The sequence below is a fragment of the Colletotrichum gloeosporioides genome, assembly GCF_011800055.1.
Source record: "Colletotrichum gloeosporioides strain Lc1 chromosome Unknown consensus_54, whole genome shotgun sequence".
NCBI lineage: Eukaryota > Fungi > Ascomycota > Sordariomycetes > Glomerellales > Glomerellaceae > Colletotrichum > Colletotrichum gloeosporioides.
The window spans coordinates 1,420,840-1,439,984 of NW_025544699.1; the positions used below are offsets into that span (position 1 = coordinate 1,420,840).

At 54.2% G+C, this 19,145-nt stretch overlaps 4 protein-coding genes across 4 annotated transcripts; 3 read left to right on the forward strand and 1 right to left on the reverse strand.

Moving 5' to 3' along the window:
- Positions 1-3: 3 nt before the first annotated feature.
- GCG54_00004898 (uncharacterized protein) lies at positions 4-2,795 on the forward strand (the record flags this gene model as incomplete). The annotated part of the gene is made up of 2 exons (XM_045404935.1): positions 4-1,615; positions 1,678-2,795. 2 exons carry the CDS (start codon positions 4-6, stop codon positions 2,793-2,795), a joined length of 2,730 nt encoding a protein of 909 aa, XP_045262878.1.
- A 2,031-nt stretch (positions 2,796-4,826) lies between these two features.
- Positions 4,827-5,765, reverse strand: GCG54_00004899 (uncharacterized protein; the record flags this gene model as incomplete). Its single annotated transcript, XM_045404936.1, has 1 exon — positions 4,827-5,765. The coding sequence occupies one exon, from the start codon at positions 5,763-5,765 to the stop codon at positions 4,827-4,829; it is 939 nt and encodes a 312-aa protein (XP_045262879.1).
- A 5,327-nt stretch (positions 5,766-11,092) lies between these two features.
- On the forward strand, positions 11,093-12,155 carry GCG54_00004900 (Vegetative incompatibility protein HET-E-1; the record flags this gene model as incomplete). The annotated part of the gene is made up of 2 exons (XM_045404937.1): positions 11,093-12,057; positions 12,137-12,155. 2 exons carry the CDS (start codon positions 11,093-11,095, stop codon positions 12,153-12,155), a joined length of 984 nt encoding a protein of 327 aa, XP_045262880.1.
- A 6,316-nt stretch (positions 12,156-18,471) lies between these two features.
- GCG54_00004901 (uncharacterized protein) lies at positions 18,472-19,064 on the forward strand (the record flags this gene model as incomplete). Its single annotated transcript, XM_045404938.1, has 2 exons — positions 18,472-18,834; positions 18,891-19,064. 2 exons carry the CDS (start codon positions 18,472-18,474, stop codon positions 19,062-19,064), a joined length of 537 nt encoding a protein of 178 aa, XP_045262881.1.
- Positions 19,065-19,145: the final 81 nt, after the last annotated feature.

A 19,145-nucleotide genomic window follows, 5' to 3' on the forward strand; every position in this document is an offset into this window, starting at 1 on the left:
GCAATGGATCACGGCACGTCGGTCCTCGATCCAGCGTTACGAGGCGCCGAGACGCCCACAAACGGCCGAAACGGCGGCGTGGCCTCCGCAGACCCCGCGACGACGCACGACGACGACGCTTCAGCTGCAGCTGCCGCTGCCGCCTCGCCAGCGGCTCCCGGGCGAAGCGGAGCCGAGGGAGGACAAGGACAGGGACATCACCACGACACGGCGGCGGGCACCGAGAGCCCCGAGACGCCTCACTCTGCGCACGCGGGGGAGACGCCGCAGCACGACGGGTTCCACGGGGGCAGCAACCCGGACGACCCCAAACGGCCGAGGGCATGCGAGGCGTGTCGCGGCTTGAAGGTGCGATGCGAGCCGGATCCGAACGATGCGGAGGGCCCGTGTAAGCGGTGCAAGAAGGCGGGGAGGAACTGCGTCGTGACGATGCCGACGAGGAAGAGGCAGAAGAAGACGGACAGTAGGGTTGCTGAGCTGGAGAAGAAGATTGATGCGTTGACGGCGAGCTTGCAGGCCAGAGGCACCTCGGGGGCGGCTCCGAGCGCTGCGGCGAGCGTGCCGCAGCCCGTCGTCGGGACACCGCTGCCCAGGGAGGAGACGCCTTTCAAGAGGGGGTGGGGTGATCATGGCATGGCGAGGGCTTGGGGGACGACGCCGGCGGGCGATGAGGATGCGGACCGTAGGGGTGTTGATACCGGGCTGCTTGCTGGGCAAAAGAGGAAGTTCAGCGAGAGGGGAGACACGCCGGCCGAGATCCCGGAGATGAGTAGGCCTGCGCCGCCAATGCAGATGGGGGCAGATTATGCGGATGTCGTTGAAAGGGGGATCCTGAGCGCTGAGAAGGCCTCGGAGCTGTTTGAGAGGTACAAGACGTACATGATGCCCCATATGCCGGCGGTGGTGTTTCCGCCGTCGACGAGCGGGGACGAGCTGCGGCGGTCGAAGCCGCTGCTGTTCCTGGCCATCATGTCGGCGGCGTCGTCGGAGAGCCCGAACGTGCAGCGCCGGCTGGTGAAGGAGCTGATGCAGATATTCGCGGAGAAGATCATCATCACGGGCGAGAAGAGCCTGGAGATCGTGCAGGCGCTGCAGGTCGCGGTGATCTGGTACTGGCCGCCGGAGCACTTTGAGGAGCTCAAGTTCTACCAGCTCGTGCACATCGGCGCGGTGATGGCGCTCGACATCGGGCTCGGGCGGCGGACGGGCGGCAGGAAGATGCAGGTGCCGTACCAGTGGCGCAACCACCCGTTCAAGCGGGCGCCGCCGCCGGACCCGACGAGCCTGGAGTGCCGGCGGGCGTGGCTTGCGAGCTACTTTCTGGCGGCGAACACGAGCATGGCGCTGCACCGGCCGAACCTGGTGCGGTGGACGAGCTTCATGGCGGAGAGCATGGAGGTGCTGCAAACGAGCCCCGAGGCGGCGCCGACGGACCGGTATTTCTGCCATCTCGTGTGGACGCACCGGCTTGCGGAAGAGGTCGGGGTGCAGTTTGCCATGGACGACCCGGCGGTTGTGCCAAACATCACGGACTCGAGGACGCAGTACTCGTTGAGGATGCTGGAGAGGGACTTGGAAAAGTATAGTAAAAATGTGCCCAAGGAGGAGATGGGGGGTAAGTGCTACGGTTCCTATATATAGATGGCATGATGCTAACGCGCAGGTTGTTTCTCACAGCCACGTTGAAAATGAGCTTTCACGTCTTGTCGTTGTACATGCACGAGATTGCCCTGCACACTCAGCTCGACGACATCCGCCCGCCGTTCGACACCGCCACCCTCAAGGACGGCATGCTCCCCAACCTGCAGCTCACGACGTCGCACATCAACGCCCTCTCGGCGTGCCTCTCCGCCATCGACGGCATCTTCGAGGCGTTCCTGTCGATGGAGGTGCCCAGCATCCGCTGCCTGCCCGTCTTCAACTTCGTGCGCGTCGCGTACGCCGTCGTGGTGCTCATCAAGATGTACTTCTCCGCCACAGCGCCCGGCTCCGAGCTGGGCAAGGTGATTGACAAGGACAACATGAAGGTCGAGTTCTACCTCGACGCGCTGCTGGAGCGCTTCCGTGCCGCCGCGTCCGACGACAGGAGCCGGCCTGCGGCCAAGTTCCTAGTGGTGCTGGTCATGCTGCGCAGCTGGTTCCTGAAGCAGAGCAAGGGCCTGGGCGTGGGTGGCCCCCAACCAACGCCGGAGCTTGGACGGGCCACGTCGTCGTCGACGCCCGCACCGGAGAAGGCGGCTGTGGCGCCTGCCGCTGCAGCGCCGGAGGAGAGGGCGCCGAGCTACCAGCCCCCGCCGACGCTGCAGTACGACCCCGCGGCTAACACGCCTCTGCACCTGCTATCCGAAATTGCCACGAACGACCGGTCTGCGTCTGCAGGGCGGACAGGCGGCAACATGATGTGGAACCCGGCCCCGACGCCGCGGCAGCAGCAGGCCTTCATGTACGACCCGAGCGTCGTCACGCCGGGCATGGACACCTCCGCGTCCTCGGGCCCGGACACAGCGAGCAGCGGGGCCATGGAGGCGGCGACCACGACGGGCGCGGGCAACAACTGGATGCCACCCGTGTGGTCGGGCGACCTGCAGGACATGGGCATCGACGTGGGGCTCACGGAGGGGCTGAGCGTTGAGGAGTTCACGTCGGGCTTCGGGGCGAGCCCGGGCAGCCTGAGCAGCGGGATGAGGTACGTGATGGCGCAGGACCCGTGGCTGAGCGGGCTGGGGGTCATGGGCATGGGGGACATGTTTGAGGGCATGCCCGGGGGAGGCGGCCCGCCCATGTTTCCCATGTGAATGACCTAGATTAGGGGGCTTGCGTAAACATGCGCGTCTTCTTCCTCTTCAGCCCAGGGCGGCGCCATCACGTACGGATTTAGATGTTTCGACGCGGAGCGCTACTACCACTGCTGCTTCTTGCTACTGGGCTACTCAGATCATCGGCCGTGAGCGGCTCTATCTCCGAGGCTGCCGTCCGGCGGATGCAATTTCCCTTCCGACCTTCCGGCGAGATCTTCCCCATCTGCGAAGCACGGGGCGTGGAACAAGCAAGGATGATCGACGTCCGGTCCGTCACTGACACAAACCCCGCGCCTGCTCCACAAACGCCGAACCAGCTCCGTCTCTACTCAATCCCTCAGTCTGTGGGGAAAGAAAGCTACTTTCCTGACGGGTCGTTGTTTGAAAAAAGAGACACGAGGGCTCAGAGAAAGGGTGTTTCCTGTTCCAACCCCTTTGGAGACTCAAGCCCGAGGGACCCCCTTCCAAATGAAAGACATGGAATTGTCGCAGTCTGAATCCCCGTGTGCGGGGGAGAAACAGCTCTTTTGCATGCTACGATCAGACGATGTGCTGTGAGACTGAGCGTGCGAGTCTCGCAGTTGGTTAAGGAAACAGGAATGGGGGATAATTTCAGGGCAAAAGCGGTTGAATCAAACAAACAAACAACAACTCTGTCGAAAACTCTCGTTCCTCCCTACGCCGTACAAACATCAACCAAACCACCTTTGTTGTAAAAGTATCTACGGAACACGGCAATGTGGAGCGAGCGTACCAGGGGAGGGCAAGGTGGGGAGGGGAAAGCAACAAAAGCTTGTCTCATTATTTGTTCTATTTATCGTTACGTGATACCTGGGTTTTGGATGAAGGAATTATTATAGGCACGACAGCAAATGGGATACCTTTTGAACATGAAAACTAATGGGTCCCTTTTTGAAGCACCCAAACTTGGTCCCAGCTGATGCACGTTAAATCCTCCCGAATGGCCCCGGATGGGACGGGACCACAGTACCACAGATTGTGATATCAGTTGGGCGTGATGCTGACGAATGGGAATGTTTACCAATCATCCGGGATTTGGTCCCAGTTATTATCCCACGCCGAGAGCCTCCCTTGTGAGGTCAGTCGCCGACGATCCTCGTGCGCCACCTGGCTTGCAGCGAGGTGCTCTGGCGCTGTTATCATGAGGCTAGTCGAGAGCATCAAGGTCACATCGAGACACATTCCCAAGTGCAAGACAGGTGTTGGTAGAGACCACGAAACTTTTCCATTCGGGTCCGAGCGTGTTTCTCATGGTAGCTAAAGCTCGGCGTGGGCTGCCGGCCGTTCGTCCGCCTCTCATCCGGGCTGCGCGCCCGCAACCTAGCCCCTCATTCCCGTCTGTCTTACTCTGAACCCTGTACCTATCACGGTACCGTCACAAAACAAGACCATGCTTCACCAGTCTGTCTGTCCACAATGGCTTGTTGACCCCCCCAAATTCACTCCTCGCTGAGCAGCCGCCAGCGGTGTAACGATACAGCAGCCTTCCCTTTCCATACGCCAGACATGAATCCATGTCGGTTAGCGGCACCATCAGATCCCTCTCATGATGGGCTGCAAGCAATAATAGCCAGACATCTTTTTCCGGACCAACTTTGTTTTGGTAACCCGAAATCTTGCAATTTGCGATCATCTTCCTCCAGATTCCCCATGCCGTGTGGTAACTCCTCGTTAAATTGCACTCCCATTCCGCTTCCGTGATAAAAGTGAGACAACCAGTCTCATGTGTGTGAGTGATATGGTGCTTCCCCGCCCATATCATATCCGCAACCGGACCATCCGCCAGAACCGGTTGAACCAACCGAACGCCACGTGGGATAAAGTGTCGACGATAAAAGTTCCCCACGTAAACAAACAAACAGAACGCTCGAAAACCATGAAACGCTAACGATCTTTTGCCGATCTCCGTAACATAAAACCTTGGACTCATTAAGACGCAGCCATCGAAACAGAGCTCATCGCGATGGCGGATGTTCAACATCTCGTGTCAGCCTGTCATAATTGCCTTCAGTCCATGTAGAAGTCGCCCTTCAGGATGCGTTCCTGGAAGGCATCGGGCTTCGGTCGCTCGGGAGCCTTGGGCTTCATGGCAGCAGCCTGGGCGGGCGGAGCAGGCATGTCAGAAACAGACTTGGTGCGGTCGTGATTTCCGTTGGGCATGCCACGAGGAGGCGAGGTTGAGAGGCCGGAGCCGAAAGAAAAGGATGGTCGTGAGCCCTGGACGGAGCTCTCGGCGCGAGATCTAAGCTGCTCGGACCAGTTGAAACCTTGGTCTGGGCGCGAGAACACGTCAGAAGATGATCTTTGTCTGTGTGCATTGCTTGCCTGGGCAGGACTGCTGCCACGTCTGGCCGATGACAGGGCGGCTGCGATGGACGAGGTGCTGTTGGGCGGTGTGGCATTCACACCGGGCCCAACGCTTCGCGGGGAATTCACGCTGCCGCGTCTGTCGGAGGGCGCAGGCGTGATGGGCAAAGAGGAAGCAGGAGTAGAAGCAGAAGCAGAAGCAGGTGGGTTATTACCGTTGGATCCCGGACTTCCACCGCCGGTGCGCAGGTTGCGCATCGCCTGAGCTCCAAAGCTCATTCTGCGAGTGAAGGGAGTGGTAGGTGCGGTGCGAGCATTAGGAGGCAGCTCCTCCTCGTCGACGGCATTCTCATCGATGGAGTCTTGGGAGTTGGTCGAAAGACTTCCCCGTCTAAGAGAGTTGAAGGCGTTGGGGCCAGTGGGCGAAGTGCCAGTTAGGCCGAGACCGGTGGAGACGGACAGACGGCGTCTTTGAGCATCGGCAGTGCCTGTGGGGAAAGCTGCACCGGTCGAGGTTGAGTTGCTTCTGAAGAGGCCGGCGATGGCCTGCTGAGTGACGGAGCCGCGGCGCTGACGGTGCATTTCGTTCTGGGGGCTGTTGTTGGTGTTGGGGTTGTTGTTGGAGTTGTCGGTAGACATGATGGCAGAATTCAGTTGGGGGCGGGATTGGAAATGCGGTATATGTAGTTTCGCAGAGGCGATGGAGTTGTCAAAGTGCAGTCCAAGTGGTGTTTCGGCAGGTGTCTTGCGTGGGGTGAGATCTAGAAGGAATCGAAAGAGGGATCGAACGGGGAATCGTTCGACAGTTGCGGATGTGTGGAACAGGGTGGTTATATATCGAGGTGGCCGATGGACTGATTTAGGGTGACACTAAGGGCGGGTTACGAAAGGTTGATCACAAGGAAGACCAGGGATGGGACGAGCGTACGGATAGTGCGCCGTGGAAAAGTGTCGATCAAGGGGTTTGCTGGCAGAATTGCTAAGGTGGTCGGAGTCAAGACTCAAGACGACGTGTGTCTTTTTTGTACACCTCGTCTTTGTGCCTGGGGGCTGTTTGTGCCGTGAGGGCTGAAGGGTGGGCAGATCGACGGGGGGAGCGTGTCTTTGAGCGGTGTTCTTGGACAATCAGTAAGCAGGTGGAAGCTCTAAATTGAAGTGACGTCGAGTTTGGGGGACAGGCTGTCTGTGTGTATCTTTGGAAAGGTGTAGGGGGCAGGGTCTGAGGGTTTGCGCGTACAATACAGTCTAGAGACGTGTGAAAAGGGGGGGATGGCTGGTTCTGGTGGTTTGGCTGAGATGGTGTGTCGCCGGGAGCTGGGCGTGGCTTGTTGCTGGATGCTGGATGCCGTTTGGTGAACCAGGACAGGCAAGTGATGATGGGCGGTGGTGCGTGTGGGGGAGAGGCAAATCGGGCCTGGTGTCGGTCGGTCGGCGGCGTCTGTTTGAGCGCCCGACAAGCCGTTTGGCTTCAGTGAGCGAAGCCCCGGTGTTGAATGGGGTACGTACTTGGTAGAGCGGCACAAGGGTGCTGTGGGATACAACAGTATCTGGGTCTTGAGTCGACAGGCGGTATTCGTATCTGTAGATAGCAGTGGGTTCTGTGAGAGAAGGACAGATTGAGTGCGTGATCGAGCGGCACAGCACAGGACTGCACTGCCTGTGGATGTGGATGTGATGCGGATGTGGACTGCCCGGGTTGTGGTGGGTGGATTGGTGATGTGTTGCAGTCGTCGGTCGTGGAGAAGAGTGCCGGGTGCTGAATCGCGATGATGTTCAGGAGGACGGATCGAAAGCGGACTCGGCCAAGTTGATGACTCTGGAAGGTGGTTCAGCGGTGGGCCGGCATGGCGCATTGATGGACGTGGGATCTACTCTACTGATGTTCGCTCCTGCTTGCTATTCTGTCTGTCTTGCCAGTCTTGCTCAGGTACTGCGTATTCCTGCCCTTTCCCCTCGCTCTTGCCCTCTCGTGTCGGTGGTTCCTGCCTGCCCCTGCACCTCCCATCCGTCTGGCCCTGCACTGCACTGCACTGCACCGCAGCACGCCCTCGACGATGGAGACGGGAATCTGTTCTGTGGAGAGAGGAGTGGAATGAACGACGCCAAAGTCTCTCCAAAAAGGCAAGACCGACTGGGCTGCCATCTGCGCGGGCTGGCGCGGAGGCTACGGCAGCGGCAGCCCCAGCAGGTCCCTAGCCCCAAGCTTGCAGAGCTCAGGGACTCACCGGCCAATCACGACCTGCCGTTAAGGCACCTTGGGGGCAGCGAGCCGGGATACGTACTGTCGGAAAACGACGCTAAATGCACTTGGAACCAGCTAGACCCCCGCTGAAGACGTCACCAGGAAGGAGCGAATGAGAAGACCGAACGAAATGCGGGGTAAGATCATCTCAGGAAAGAGCGACGTTTGGAACTTGAAGCCGCCTGCGTGCCCGGCCTATCCTATCCTGCCTTGCGTAAGGTAAGTTGGTAGACCATCACATATTGGCCGCAGCAGGAAGCGACGGAATGGAACGAGAAAGACGTCCTCCTGTTCCTCCTCTGCATGTCTTACTACGTAGATACCTTGGTATGTCTTTCCATGCCACATCCATTCAATCGGCCCTCTGGTCCTGATGTGTTGGGCAGTTAGGCAGGTGGGCAGCAGCAAGAGCAGCCCTCGCTCTTTCCTTGACGTTGCAGCTGGACTCTTGCCTTCTCTCTCTCCTCCTTCCCACCACAACAACGTTCTTTCCTTCCTCCTCCCACTTGGCTTCCCCTTCCACCCCCTGCCCCATGCCCGTCCCCTCGCCCCCCACCACCCCTGCTGCGTTGCGTTGCACCCGCCAATACCATCTCTCCCATCTCCTGTACGTACACTTTGCCTTGCCTGGCTTGCTGCCGCATCGATGCATCTCACTTGCTGCACCTGAAAGACATCCATCCACACGCCTGCACTGGATGCTCCCCTTCGTACCAAGTTCACCACGCAGACCGTCGCATTCGACGTATGCCAAACTCAATGCAGTCGCCCATCTGAGCACTTGAGCACTGCACGGCGAACAGACAAGCGTCCCATCTCGCGTGCCATCGCATGGCCGCTCTCGCCACTTTGCACCACCATGGGCCCATCCTCGAGCGACACCATCTGCTCATCTTTGGGCCACCTCAAACATCCCGAGCCTCGAAAAAGAACCTTGACCTCAGGCCGGATGAAAGCCAAGCGATAAACTCTTGTCATTGAGAGCTTCGCCTTCTCCACCAGCCAATCCCAGTCCCCCTTTACTCGACCTCAAACGAAACCCTCTTTTATTCGACGGTCTGGCTCAAGGCCCCGGGAGCCACTGGGCCCTCGTCGACCGCTTGATTCCTCTCCCAAGCTTTTCACAACCCTCGACTTCTCGACAGCGAATTTTGATTCCCATTGCCCTTTCTGACTAGCGCCCTCACACACTTCAACCTTGGTCTGTCACTCTTGTCCCCCTCAACGAACCGGATAGGTCGCCGTTCGTCCTCGCTGGTCACGCTGTGTTTGCTGTACCGACACCAGTGACAACTAGGTGCCTTAGCTCTTGATCTTGGAGCCATCTCTGAGTGACAGCGTAGCCTTGGCATGCAGATGGCCCCCTAAACATTGCTGCCCCAGATAGATAACTGTCCGTCAGCGACATGCACGCCGCGCCAATCGTTCTTTGTCTGTTGGCCCAGTATGAACAGAAGGCGCTACAGAACATCTCAGCATGCATGGTAGAGAGACATTGATGAACTCTCGCATCCCTCCTTCAGCCGCTGGAGCAGCCAAAGGGTTGAGGCCAGCAAAAGGTCCTTGTGCCCCTCCGGCCCCTTCATCAGACCAAAAGTAATCTCAAAACAGATTACCAATCGGCCAGATCAACTGGTCCACCAACGAGTCAATTGACTCCGTGAGCATTATGGGTACTTGTTTCTGTCGACGCAACTCCACGACTCGCCACAGAGTTTTTATGCTTCCTGGATACCACCTCGGAGACAATATGGCGGACGCTGGTGTGCCATTTAGTGTCCGACACCTCAGAACAGAGCCCATTTGTTACGAGTGTGACCCTCCCTCACCTTCATCTACAGACCAATCTGAAGGCATCCGACGCTGCCAAGTTTTGACTTGCCCAACCCTTTCTTCGACCTCTTCCCCGGACTATCCACCTTTCTACCTGACTCGTCACAAGGATCATCATCCATCACCATCCTCGGTGCGCTCGAGCTGTCGACCTTCCCCGCAAATTCCGGGTCTCCATAATGGCCCCATCTCACGACGGGGTCCTTGGCCAGATGCTTTCCCGGCCTGCCAGATTAGCCCTCCCGCTAGTAACACGACAACCGTGAACCGTTCCTTGGCCACGCAGATGGCTTGTCTGGGCGGACAGGCCAAGACTAGCTGGACTGTTTCTTGTCCCACGGAAGCCATGCGTTTCGCTGTGTCACAAGAAAGCTTAACAACCAAATGGCTTGGGCCACTGGCGCCAACCACGTTGACAAATGGCCACATTGCCATTTGTTCTCCCAGCGCACAGCGTGTCCCTCGGTTTCTTATCTTTCGTGTTGGTAGCAAGCAGTAGGCAGTTCTGCTGAACCATGGGACGCTCCTTCAATCCTTCCCGGAGCTCCGGCTCCGCGCCGCGGTGCAGGGCTGTCCAGTGGACCCTGAAGTCAGAGCCCGTCAGCACATGCGTACCCGTGGTCACGCGCCCTATGCCTTCTCGTTTCTAATGTTTCGTTACCCCGCGCTCTCTTCTCGGGCCCAAGACCAAGGTGGTGGTGGGTGAAGCCTCAGCGGGCTGCTTGGCTGCCAATCTGGAAGCTCCAGCTTTTCATCGAGCCAAAGTGAGCCAGCCTTCATCCCTTCCCCTGCCCGCAGCCCATAATGTGCCAGTGACGAAATGATTATCGCAGTGGATGATGTCGAGGCACGGCCCAAAGGAGCCGTCAGGATTGGGGGTGTCGGCAAGTACCACTCAAGTATTGTCTTGTAGGCATACATCGACGATGATGGAGAGAGTGCGGTCTTGCACCAATACTGGGAACCAGTCCCAAAGGAGCCAAGCTTGGGGCACTTGGCAGGGTTGCAGCACCTTCAGATGCCGGGCTCCCAGGCCAACTCTATTTCGATGATAAGGATGGACCAGACAGCGTTCAGCAGGCGGCTCCCTTCACTGTGTCTCTTGTCGGTGCTTGGTGTTTTGAATCGTGATGGGAATGAAGGGCGTATGTGATTGTCGATGATCTTGGCAGAGGGAAAGTGGCGTGTTGGATTGTGGTTCGTGACCTTTTTGTACAGCTGTTCCTTGCTGTCGCTGCCGCTCGACAAGGTGGCTCTCAAATGTCTTGGTCACTCACTTACAGCGCTCACCAACCAGAACTTAGAAGATGTCGGTTATCCAGTGCCTCGGGTTTATTAGGAATTGATGACCATATCTTGAGCCCTTCAACTCACCAATCTAAACCCCGACTGATTGCCACATTGAGATCCGTTCTCAAAGGAGCTCTTTTAGGATCTGGACAATACTGACTTGCTGTTGAAACTCTCCGGCTTCACGTAAGTCGTCTCCCATTCCGTGCAGAGCACAAGAAACATGAAGCCATCGACTGAACTTTGGTACTTTGACGAGCAACAAGGCCATCGCCATACGATATGGAGGAGTACACTTGCCTGACATACAACGCTGGAGGTGACATGAAACGCAAAATAACGGCAATGGAAACGAATACAGTACGTGAGCGATTATGGTCTTCACAGAATACGGAAAGGCTTGAAACCTCTGTACATTTCCGGGCTTTCACTTTTCTACTTCGTTCTCGCACAAAGCTGAAGGAACTGAAGAGTACGTGGGCCAATCATTGAAGCCGCGTCCGACCAACAGCATAAAATGGCCAATCCCCGACAAGAGCATGGGTAGTTTTTCTACTTGAAAAAGTGTGTTCAATCACACCGCCTCATCGTTGCCTAAATCATGCCTTGGCATAGTGTTGAAATTTTCCCAGCTAGCCTGATATTTGCCCAAGGCTCCTCGTTGTCCTCCAAGACACTTCTCTCCAACTTCTGGGTGTTCACAACATCATCTTTGCTTACGATCATGCGTCTTTTGAACGCAAGGACAATCGCAGTCGAGGACTTCTCTGCAAAGCAGGTTCCGCCTTATGCCATTCTTTCTCATACATGGGAAGATGGCGAAGTCACCCTGCAGGATATGGAGCGCCAGACGGCCAGCACGAAAGGTGGCTACGCCAAGATCCGAGACTCTTGCGAGCAGACTCTGCGGGATAATCTCGAATACATCTGGGTCGACACATGCTGCATCGACAAGACCAGCAGCGCAGAGCTTTCGGAAGCCATCAACGCCATGTTCCGGTGGTATCAGGACTCGACCATATGCTACGCCTTCTTATCCGATGTGCCTAGTGATACGGATTTCGATGAAAGCTCGGCATTCGCGAAGAGTCGGTGGTTCACACGCGGCTGGACACTTCAAGAGCTTCTGGCTCCTGCAAAGCTCGACTTCTACTCTAGATCTTGGGATCGTCTTGGCAGCAAGGCAGACCTTGGAAAGGCCATCAGCTTCATTGCAAGGATCGACGAAACATTTTTGAAAGGTCGACCCATTAGAGAAGCCTCAATAGCTGCGCGAATGTCATGGGCCGCGAGGAGGGAGACGTCCAGGGAAGAAGACCGGTCCTACAGCCTGCTTGGTCTTTTTGACGTCCATATCCCGCTACTGTATGGCGAAGGAGGCAAGAACGCTTTCTTTCGATTGCAAGAGGAACTTGTTCGGAAAAGCGACGACCAGTCGATACTTGCGTGGTATTCGTTCGATGAAGCTGCGGCGCCTGTTTCTTGGGACACGCAAATGAACAATCAGAACTCATCTGTACTCGCGGACTCCCCAGATCAATTCCGGAGTTGCGGCAATATTGTGACGTGCAATCCTGTCAAGGGGGTACTCCCATACATTCTAAGCAATGTGGGCATACAGATGAAGCTTCCCATCATCTTTCAGTACGAGGGCAAGTATCTGAAACGGCGAGCATACGCTGTTCTTTGGTGCCGTCCTGAAAATGACTACTGGAATATTTTCACTATTCCGGTGTTGATCGAAGGAGACCGGTGTGGCCGCGCATTCCCAGCGGTACGACTGTTCAACAGAAAGCAAGCCACATCACACTCACTCGATCACAAGCTGTACCTTGAAACTCGCCAGGATCACCAAGCTGTGGTCAGATCAAGATATCTCCGGGGCCGAAAGGCATCTGTGTTTATCTTGCGCTCTCTTCCATCAGGATATCGCGTGGAAAGTGTCAGCCCACCAGAGTTGTGGGAGGCATGGTCTTCCACGTCTGGCAGAATGACACAGTGGGCTAATGCCCCAAAAGGACTGATTCCAATCATCAAGATCACAGCTGACGACTCCATCAACGTGCCAATAAGAACACTGAGAATTGCAGTACGCACTGCGAAGCACGATGACGCACACATTGTTACAGCTTTTGGGTCCAGCATGCCTTTGAGTTTGAACTCATGGGGTGCTAGTGAGGATACGACTGAATGGCACTTTATTCCGTTGAAGCACCAAATGGGCAACCATGACAGGTCTTGCGGGGTTTGCATGCGTTTGCGTAAGGACACGCACTTTCAGCACGACATAGACACCTTGGATCTCAGGACGTGTGTTTACCCCTCGTCTTGGGAAAAGCTGGCTACTCGTTGGCACGACTTGTCAATCTCGAAGTCCCTGGTGGGGCTGGCTTTGTTTTTGGTTGTCTCGATTTGGCCATCATTGCACACTTTGATGGTTTTCCATCACACTATCAAACGGAAGGCCAACGAAACCAAATGGTTCTGGAACCGATATTCAATATCGACTGACGCCCCTCATATATTGTCCTACCTCTCTTTCGATTTTGACTCAACGACTTTCATGTTTATTATTACCGTCGTATCGCTATCAGCGCATGGGTTAGTTAGATTTCAGCCTTATCGTATAGTACCTTCCACTGAATTATCTTCGACTTATATCTCTTTTATACGTATTTGCTTCCTACTTGTACCTACACTGAATATCGTAAGAGAACCTTTTGAAATTTATTGTAACGTTGTATGGGGGATTGTTATCTCAGACTGGCGTAACAAAATTTTCAACATCCTGTTTTGGAGCCTCATGACATCCAAGTTGACCTGGCACAGTTGGCAACATCTGGTCCAGAGGTGGTGCTTTCCGCTGTTTAGAGTCTTAATCTCACTAGAGAGCGCCATGGACTGGATCAGGAGTTCAACTGCTGATGGGAGAATGATGGACCCAACTCTAAGTTACGACCTTTGGGAGGCGAGTAAAACACAACATATGCGGTATTGCCACAAATCCCAGGAAAATGCCTCAACTAAATAAAGGAAACCTTTTAGTCAACATGCGTTCCATTTCAGAGCGCATAATCAATGTGTATATTTGCTTTTGAACATCTAAGAAAGACCTCTGAGTTTCTAGAACTTTCTTCATTACTGCGCAAATACATGCTATTACAACTGGAATGTTTAGCGCCCTGATGCTTCGTCGTTAACAAAATACTCTCTGCATGTTCATTAGTCGTATAACCTACGAGTAGTCAGTGTCTGAAAAAGGGCACCGAGGGATTGAGTGCATGATGCGGCATGCCCGGTTCTCGTCGTCTGTTTTTGGCGATCAGCAAAGTCTTCGGCCGGAAGTAGAGCCATTTGATCTACCTTTGAATGTATTATTGTTGTCTTGGGACGTCGAAGAGGAACACTGAGCTGCGTTGTACACAGGCTAAGCTTCTTAGCTTAAGGCAGTCAAAATGTGACACTTTGGCCCAAACCCCCTCGGTGTACTTTATTGATATGATAAGCGTTTTCCTACAATAATCATGAGGATCGACACACTATCTGAAGACTTGACATAGGCTGCAAATACTATGACACGTACTTGAAGCAAGGTACTTAAAAACCACGACATAAACCGTTCTCCTCTGTAATGGAGCAGCCAGCTGAGCTGTTGATTCCTTTATACGACACTCAGCGTTGTCATATCGCGGCATCAGCTGCCAAAGCACCAAACTGTGCTAAAAATCAAATAGGCTGATTCCACACACAATGGGATAGCATCCTTACTCTTTAGAGGACTACTCACAAACAAATAGGAATGAAATCGTACTGAGGGTTGAACCGTTGAACCGGAATTTGATCTGCAATTGCAAGTATATGTTTGTTGAAGAACGGTACAGGATGGCAACCTTACTAAAGAATCCTGCAGCAATAACGAAGCTTTTGCAGTTTGCCTTTGCTCTTCGGGGAAGTCCTGTACGATGTCGTTGAAGTTATGTATATGGTCAAAGAATAGTCATGATCTCGTCATAGTATGGGGACAATTCGCTCGTCAAACTTTTCCGCGATTTCTCATGCAAATGAGACCGTGAAATCATCTGAGGGTGAGTATAATAACCAAAATATGCTTTCCAGTGCCTCTACCAGCTAGCACGAAAGTCACCGTTGCAGCGAGGTGGGCAACTGAAATGAGATACCGTTCGTGAAATGTTCACAAGGCACAATCTACGCTTACCCGCTGTACTTCAAAATGGTTTTGAAGAACAAAAAGTCAAACGATGCGGCGTGGTAGGATATATTGTAAATCATGAGGACGGAGACAATATTCATTCAGCATAAGAACCTGCCCTTGTACGGTTAGGGATATGAGCCTTCGAGATCTGTCGCTGAGCATCTTCCTTCAGGCTTCTTAGCAGTGTCTGAATGCCGTCTTTCATACGCACCATCTATTGAAGATCTATCTACGGGACACATGAGTTTGAACTTTTGAGACACATGCATTCTGTCGGCAAAGGGCCTGACACCTCAGGTAAGGCACAATAGCAGGGAGGATCAGAATGACACAGAAGCCCTTAGATGTACGCCGCCGTTACTTAGTTTTCAAACAGAAGCAAATGAATGCCGGTCGAATGAATTTGAACGGCAATCCTACTTGGACGTGATCGCATGGATCCATCGCGAGGTTTGAGTGCGTCTCGCGATTCACAACTCATAACGGCATGGCGAAACATACACAAATGCACTTGGTCGTGGTGTTCTGGTGTTTCGATTGCACGCAGTTTCTGAAAACATTGAAAATATCATCTCTGTTGCAAATTATCCACGGCGGCCGTTTCTTTGATTCACGTGGCTGTGTTTGATGACACGCTGTACACGCATGCAAGTTTCACCACATCAGACGATTAGAGGAAACATCTCTGATGGAGTGCTTCCACATGTGCAAATCCACAAAAACGAGGCTGTTTCTCAAGGCTTGGCGGCCTCCATCCAATGTTTCCAGGCACAATATGACTCGTCGATAGATACTGTCGTAAGCGCGTTGTTGGTTGTGCTTGAAAATGGCTAGAAAATGATGTTTCTATTTACGTTTATTTGCTTCATCTGATAAAAGTCCGCTGCATCTCGGAGGCGGCGATTGAGAACGCCGCTCGCCGTACGGGGCGCCGAATCTGGCGGCACCTGTCCAGGACAACCTCTCGAACCGCTGGCTTGAATTCCGAAGAATACCCTAGTGATTACTTTGTAGAATAAGCTGACCCTGGGAAAGAGCTTTGGCGGAGACGATTCAGTGACAGGTCTCTGATATATTGAGGAGTAACTCTGTACAGTGGACCTGTGCTGGGGCGTGCCGCCACTGCCGGACTCCGATGCTATCGCATCTGCCTCTGGGCACGATGAATTTTCTGGCATCATGAAGGACAGGAACTCGTTGTCGGTAAAATCATGACACCAAAGCTTACCAAGCGCGTCAAAGCTGGTAAGGCTGCTGCGGTCTACGTCCAGCAGGGAGATCCAAGGTAGTGAGACCATAGCCTGCCGCACACCCGACCGCGCGTCACCCCGACTGAGTACTGCGGGGTTTGACAAATAAGAGAGTTCAGTTTGATCCCCAAATTTGACTCGATTCAGTAAGACATTTATCGGACCCGAAATCAAGTCGTGCCAAAGAGCAGAGACGCAAGAGGTGGCTGAGCAGTGAACGTGCCGCCATGAGATCGGCGTCTTCTGGGAGAACTCGCTTAGCCCCCATTCACGGTATCGTGTGTCTGAAATCGAGGCGCGACCTCAGCTGATGGGGCATGATCTGGTCTCACGCGTGTTCTCAACACTGCCCGCGCGGTTACACGGACTCATACAACAGATCAGACCGGTTCCGACGCTGCGAAGAAACAAAAGACAGAAATAATAACCGGTCGCATATCATCTTAACGCATAATGATGGGCACTGGGATTGACGCCTTATGCGGAGTACCAAGAAAGCCAAGTGCTGATCGGCGAACAGCTTCTTGGACGTTACACCGGCGACGTTGGCGATAGGACCTCTTGGCGACTGCATGATGGGATGGTGAGCATCAGGAAGGTAGATTTACGCGAATTCACACTACGTTCAGATGATGAGACCAGGCCGCCAAGACAATTACTAACGCAGGTGGCCTGCAGTAGTTCACCAGGTCAACCTTTCGTCAGATATGCTGTGGAATGAGCGTCCCGAAGGCTTAAGCTTCTTGATGAATCTCCAACATGGCTAAAACAATTTGATGGAGATGGATATAACACTGTTTGCAAGGGCCTTCAGACCACGCTACTGCAGGAGAAGTCCGTGGCCGGCCGAATCACGTTTGAGGGGGAAGTTTAATAGACTACCCTCCACATGCCGCGGGGCGAGCGGCAGCGCGGAAGATGGAGAAGATGGAGCCCCGACGGGATGCTGAGGCAGGTGGACTTAACAATCGAAGGTGGGCTTATTTGGTTGCTTTCGGCCTCGTTCTCGCTGCTCACTGCTGACCAGAATGGGCATCTTTTGGCTAGCTTTCCGCCAGACTCTGGGTTGACCCATGTCAGCCGATCACCCCGCCGGTGAACTCGAGACTCGGCAAACTCTGTTTGGGATGGAAGTTGGCGGCCAGACTAGCGAATGATCCCGCCATCTTCGATGCATACTTTGCGGCACGTCTACTGGTCGTGCATGAACTCTGCCCAGTACGAAATCTACCACGTGTGTGCAAGAATTCAGAGTAGCGTTTATTGCTAATTGGGATGTCGCTAGAGAGCCGATGAGATGGTGCCGCAACCTTCCTTCAGTTGACTTCCGAAGTTAGCAAAACTCATGCTTTCGAGGCAAGAGCTTTATTTGTTGTGATGAATGGCAAAAGGCTCTTTCGCAATCGGAGCTCCGAGCCTTAGGGCCGGCAAGTCCAGACGACTCCATCATTGAGGTGAACGCGTTCAGCACAGCCTTGGCATCTTGACTGATCTCTCTGGCATCACTAAGACAGCAAACTGATCTCGGTTCCGGTTGCAGAAGCGATTGGTAGACCGGATCACTGGATGAAATTGAAACCTGCTGCGTAGGCGGAGGACTCCGTCAGGAATACGGCTTAACGAGTCAGTCGTCAAAATTGGTGAAGGACAACCAAATTCAGGTGTGAGCAGGTGTCACAAAAACAGAAAAAGTCGCCAAAACGAGGTCCTCCTGATACCAGACTGAGGGAGGCCAGTGAAGTTAGACTACCGGGCCTGGTCGAGACCGCTGGAATATGGAAGCAGCCGACTGTGCGATCCCTGCTATGAGCAGCTGTTCTTGCCAAGGACTTTGACTGTCGAGATGGCTAGAGCTTGTGGTGATAAGCTTCTGTGAGGCGAAGATCATCAGCCCAGCTTGTCGGGGAGGATTACTTTCTGAGAGCTCGCACATTGGGAACAGTTTTGGTAGCCACGCATTAAACTAGCTGTCTTGGTCCAGGGCGGGAGGGTGAAACGTCTACGTGACGATCATGGCGAGCGACTGGCTGAGAAGTTCAGCCCAAAACACTTGCGGGTAAACCTTCTTTCTCTGCCTTCCCAAAAGCTTGTCTTGTGGTGCGGTTACATCGGACGGAAAAGATGCGCGCGGGGTGTCCGTCCGCATGTGGACACCAAGAGAGATACATCGTGCCAAAGCGAAACGACCCTGAAAGCATCGCGGTTGCTATTCACTGACTTTTCCATGTGCTGTACTCGGCAGGGTCTCTCGGGGTCCTCGGGGCGAAAGTGTGGATGTCCATCACGTTTGAGACCACGACGGCGGTGAGGCTGTCGGGAGGGGGCCGCGCCCCGATTGACTCGCCAAAACTCAAGAATATAAGAACCGTGGAAAGTTCGCACTAATGCTTCCTTTTTGGATCATCATTTCATCGCGCTTCAGGTCAAACGCTTAATTCAACGCCTCCATTTCTTCACTAGTCCGCTCATTACATCGTCTATCTCTTTAACTACAAACCCTACTACACCGCTATCAACATGCAGCTCACCAAGACTCTCATCACCCTCGCCATGGGCTTGACCGTTGCGTCAGCTCTTGCTCTGCCTGCGGCAGACGGCCTCGAGGTTCGCGCCGACAAGAAGGGCGGCAACAACAAAGCAAACAACTGCGCGAACGCCAAGAAGTTGGCTGCTGGCATTGACGACAACATCAAGATCCAGAAGCAGGAGCAGTCCAATGTCGCCGACATCGAGAAGATCGTTAACTCCAACAACGTTGATCAGAAGAAGTTCGACGCGGCGAAGAAGACCCTGCTCACCACTATCGATGATGGTATCAAGATTCGTGAGGCCAACCAGAAGCTCGCCGATGGTAACGGTGCCAAGGATGGTCTCGCAACTGTAAGCGAAATTCCCGTAATGGTGTGCATCGTCTCGATTGCTGACATATACCTTAGGTTGCCAAGGCCCAGGCTCAGGAGAAGAGCCAAGCTCAAGGCTTGAAGGGAACCAAGGCAGACCTGGATACCATTGCGACCATGAAGAAGGAGTTCGCCGGTGGTATTGAGCAGAACCAGAAGAACAAGGAGGCCGTAAGTTCGCACACTTTGTCACTCACCGAGCCTCACTAACATCGACATAGGCCACCAAGGGATGTTAAGCGCTGTAATGCACATGCTCCACCAGAGCAATCCGTTGAGATGTGACTCCCG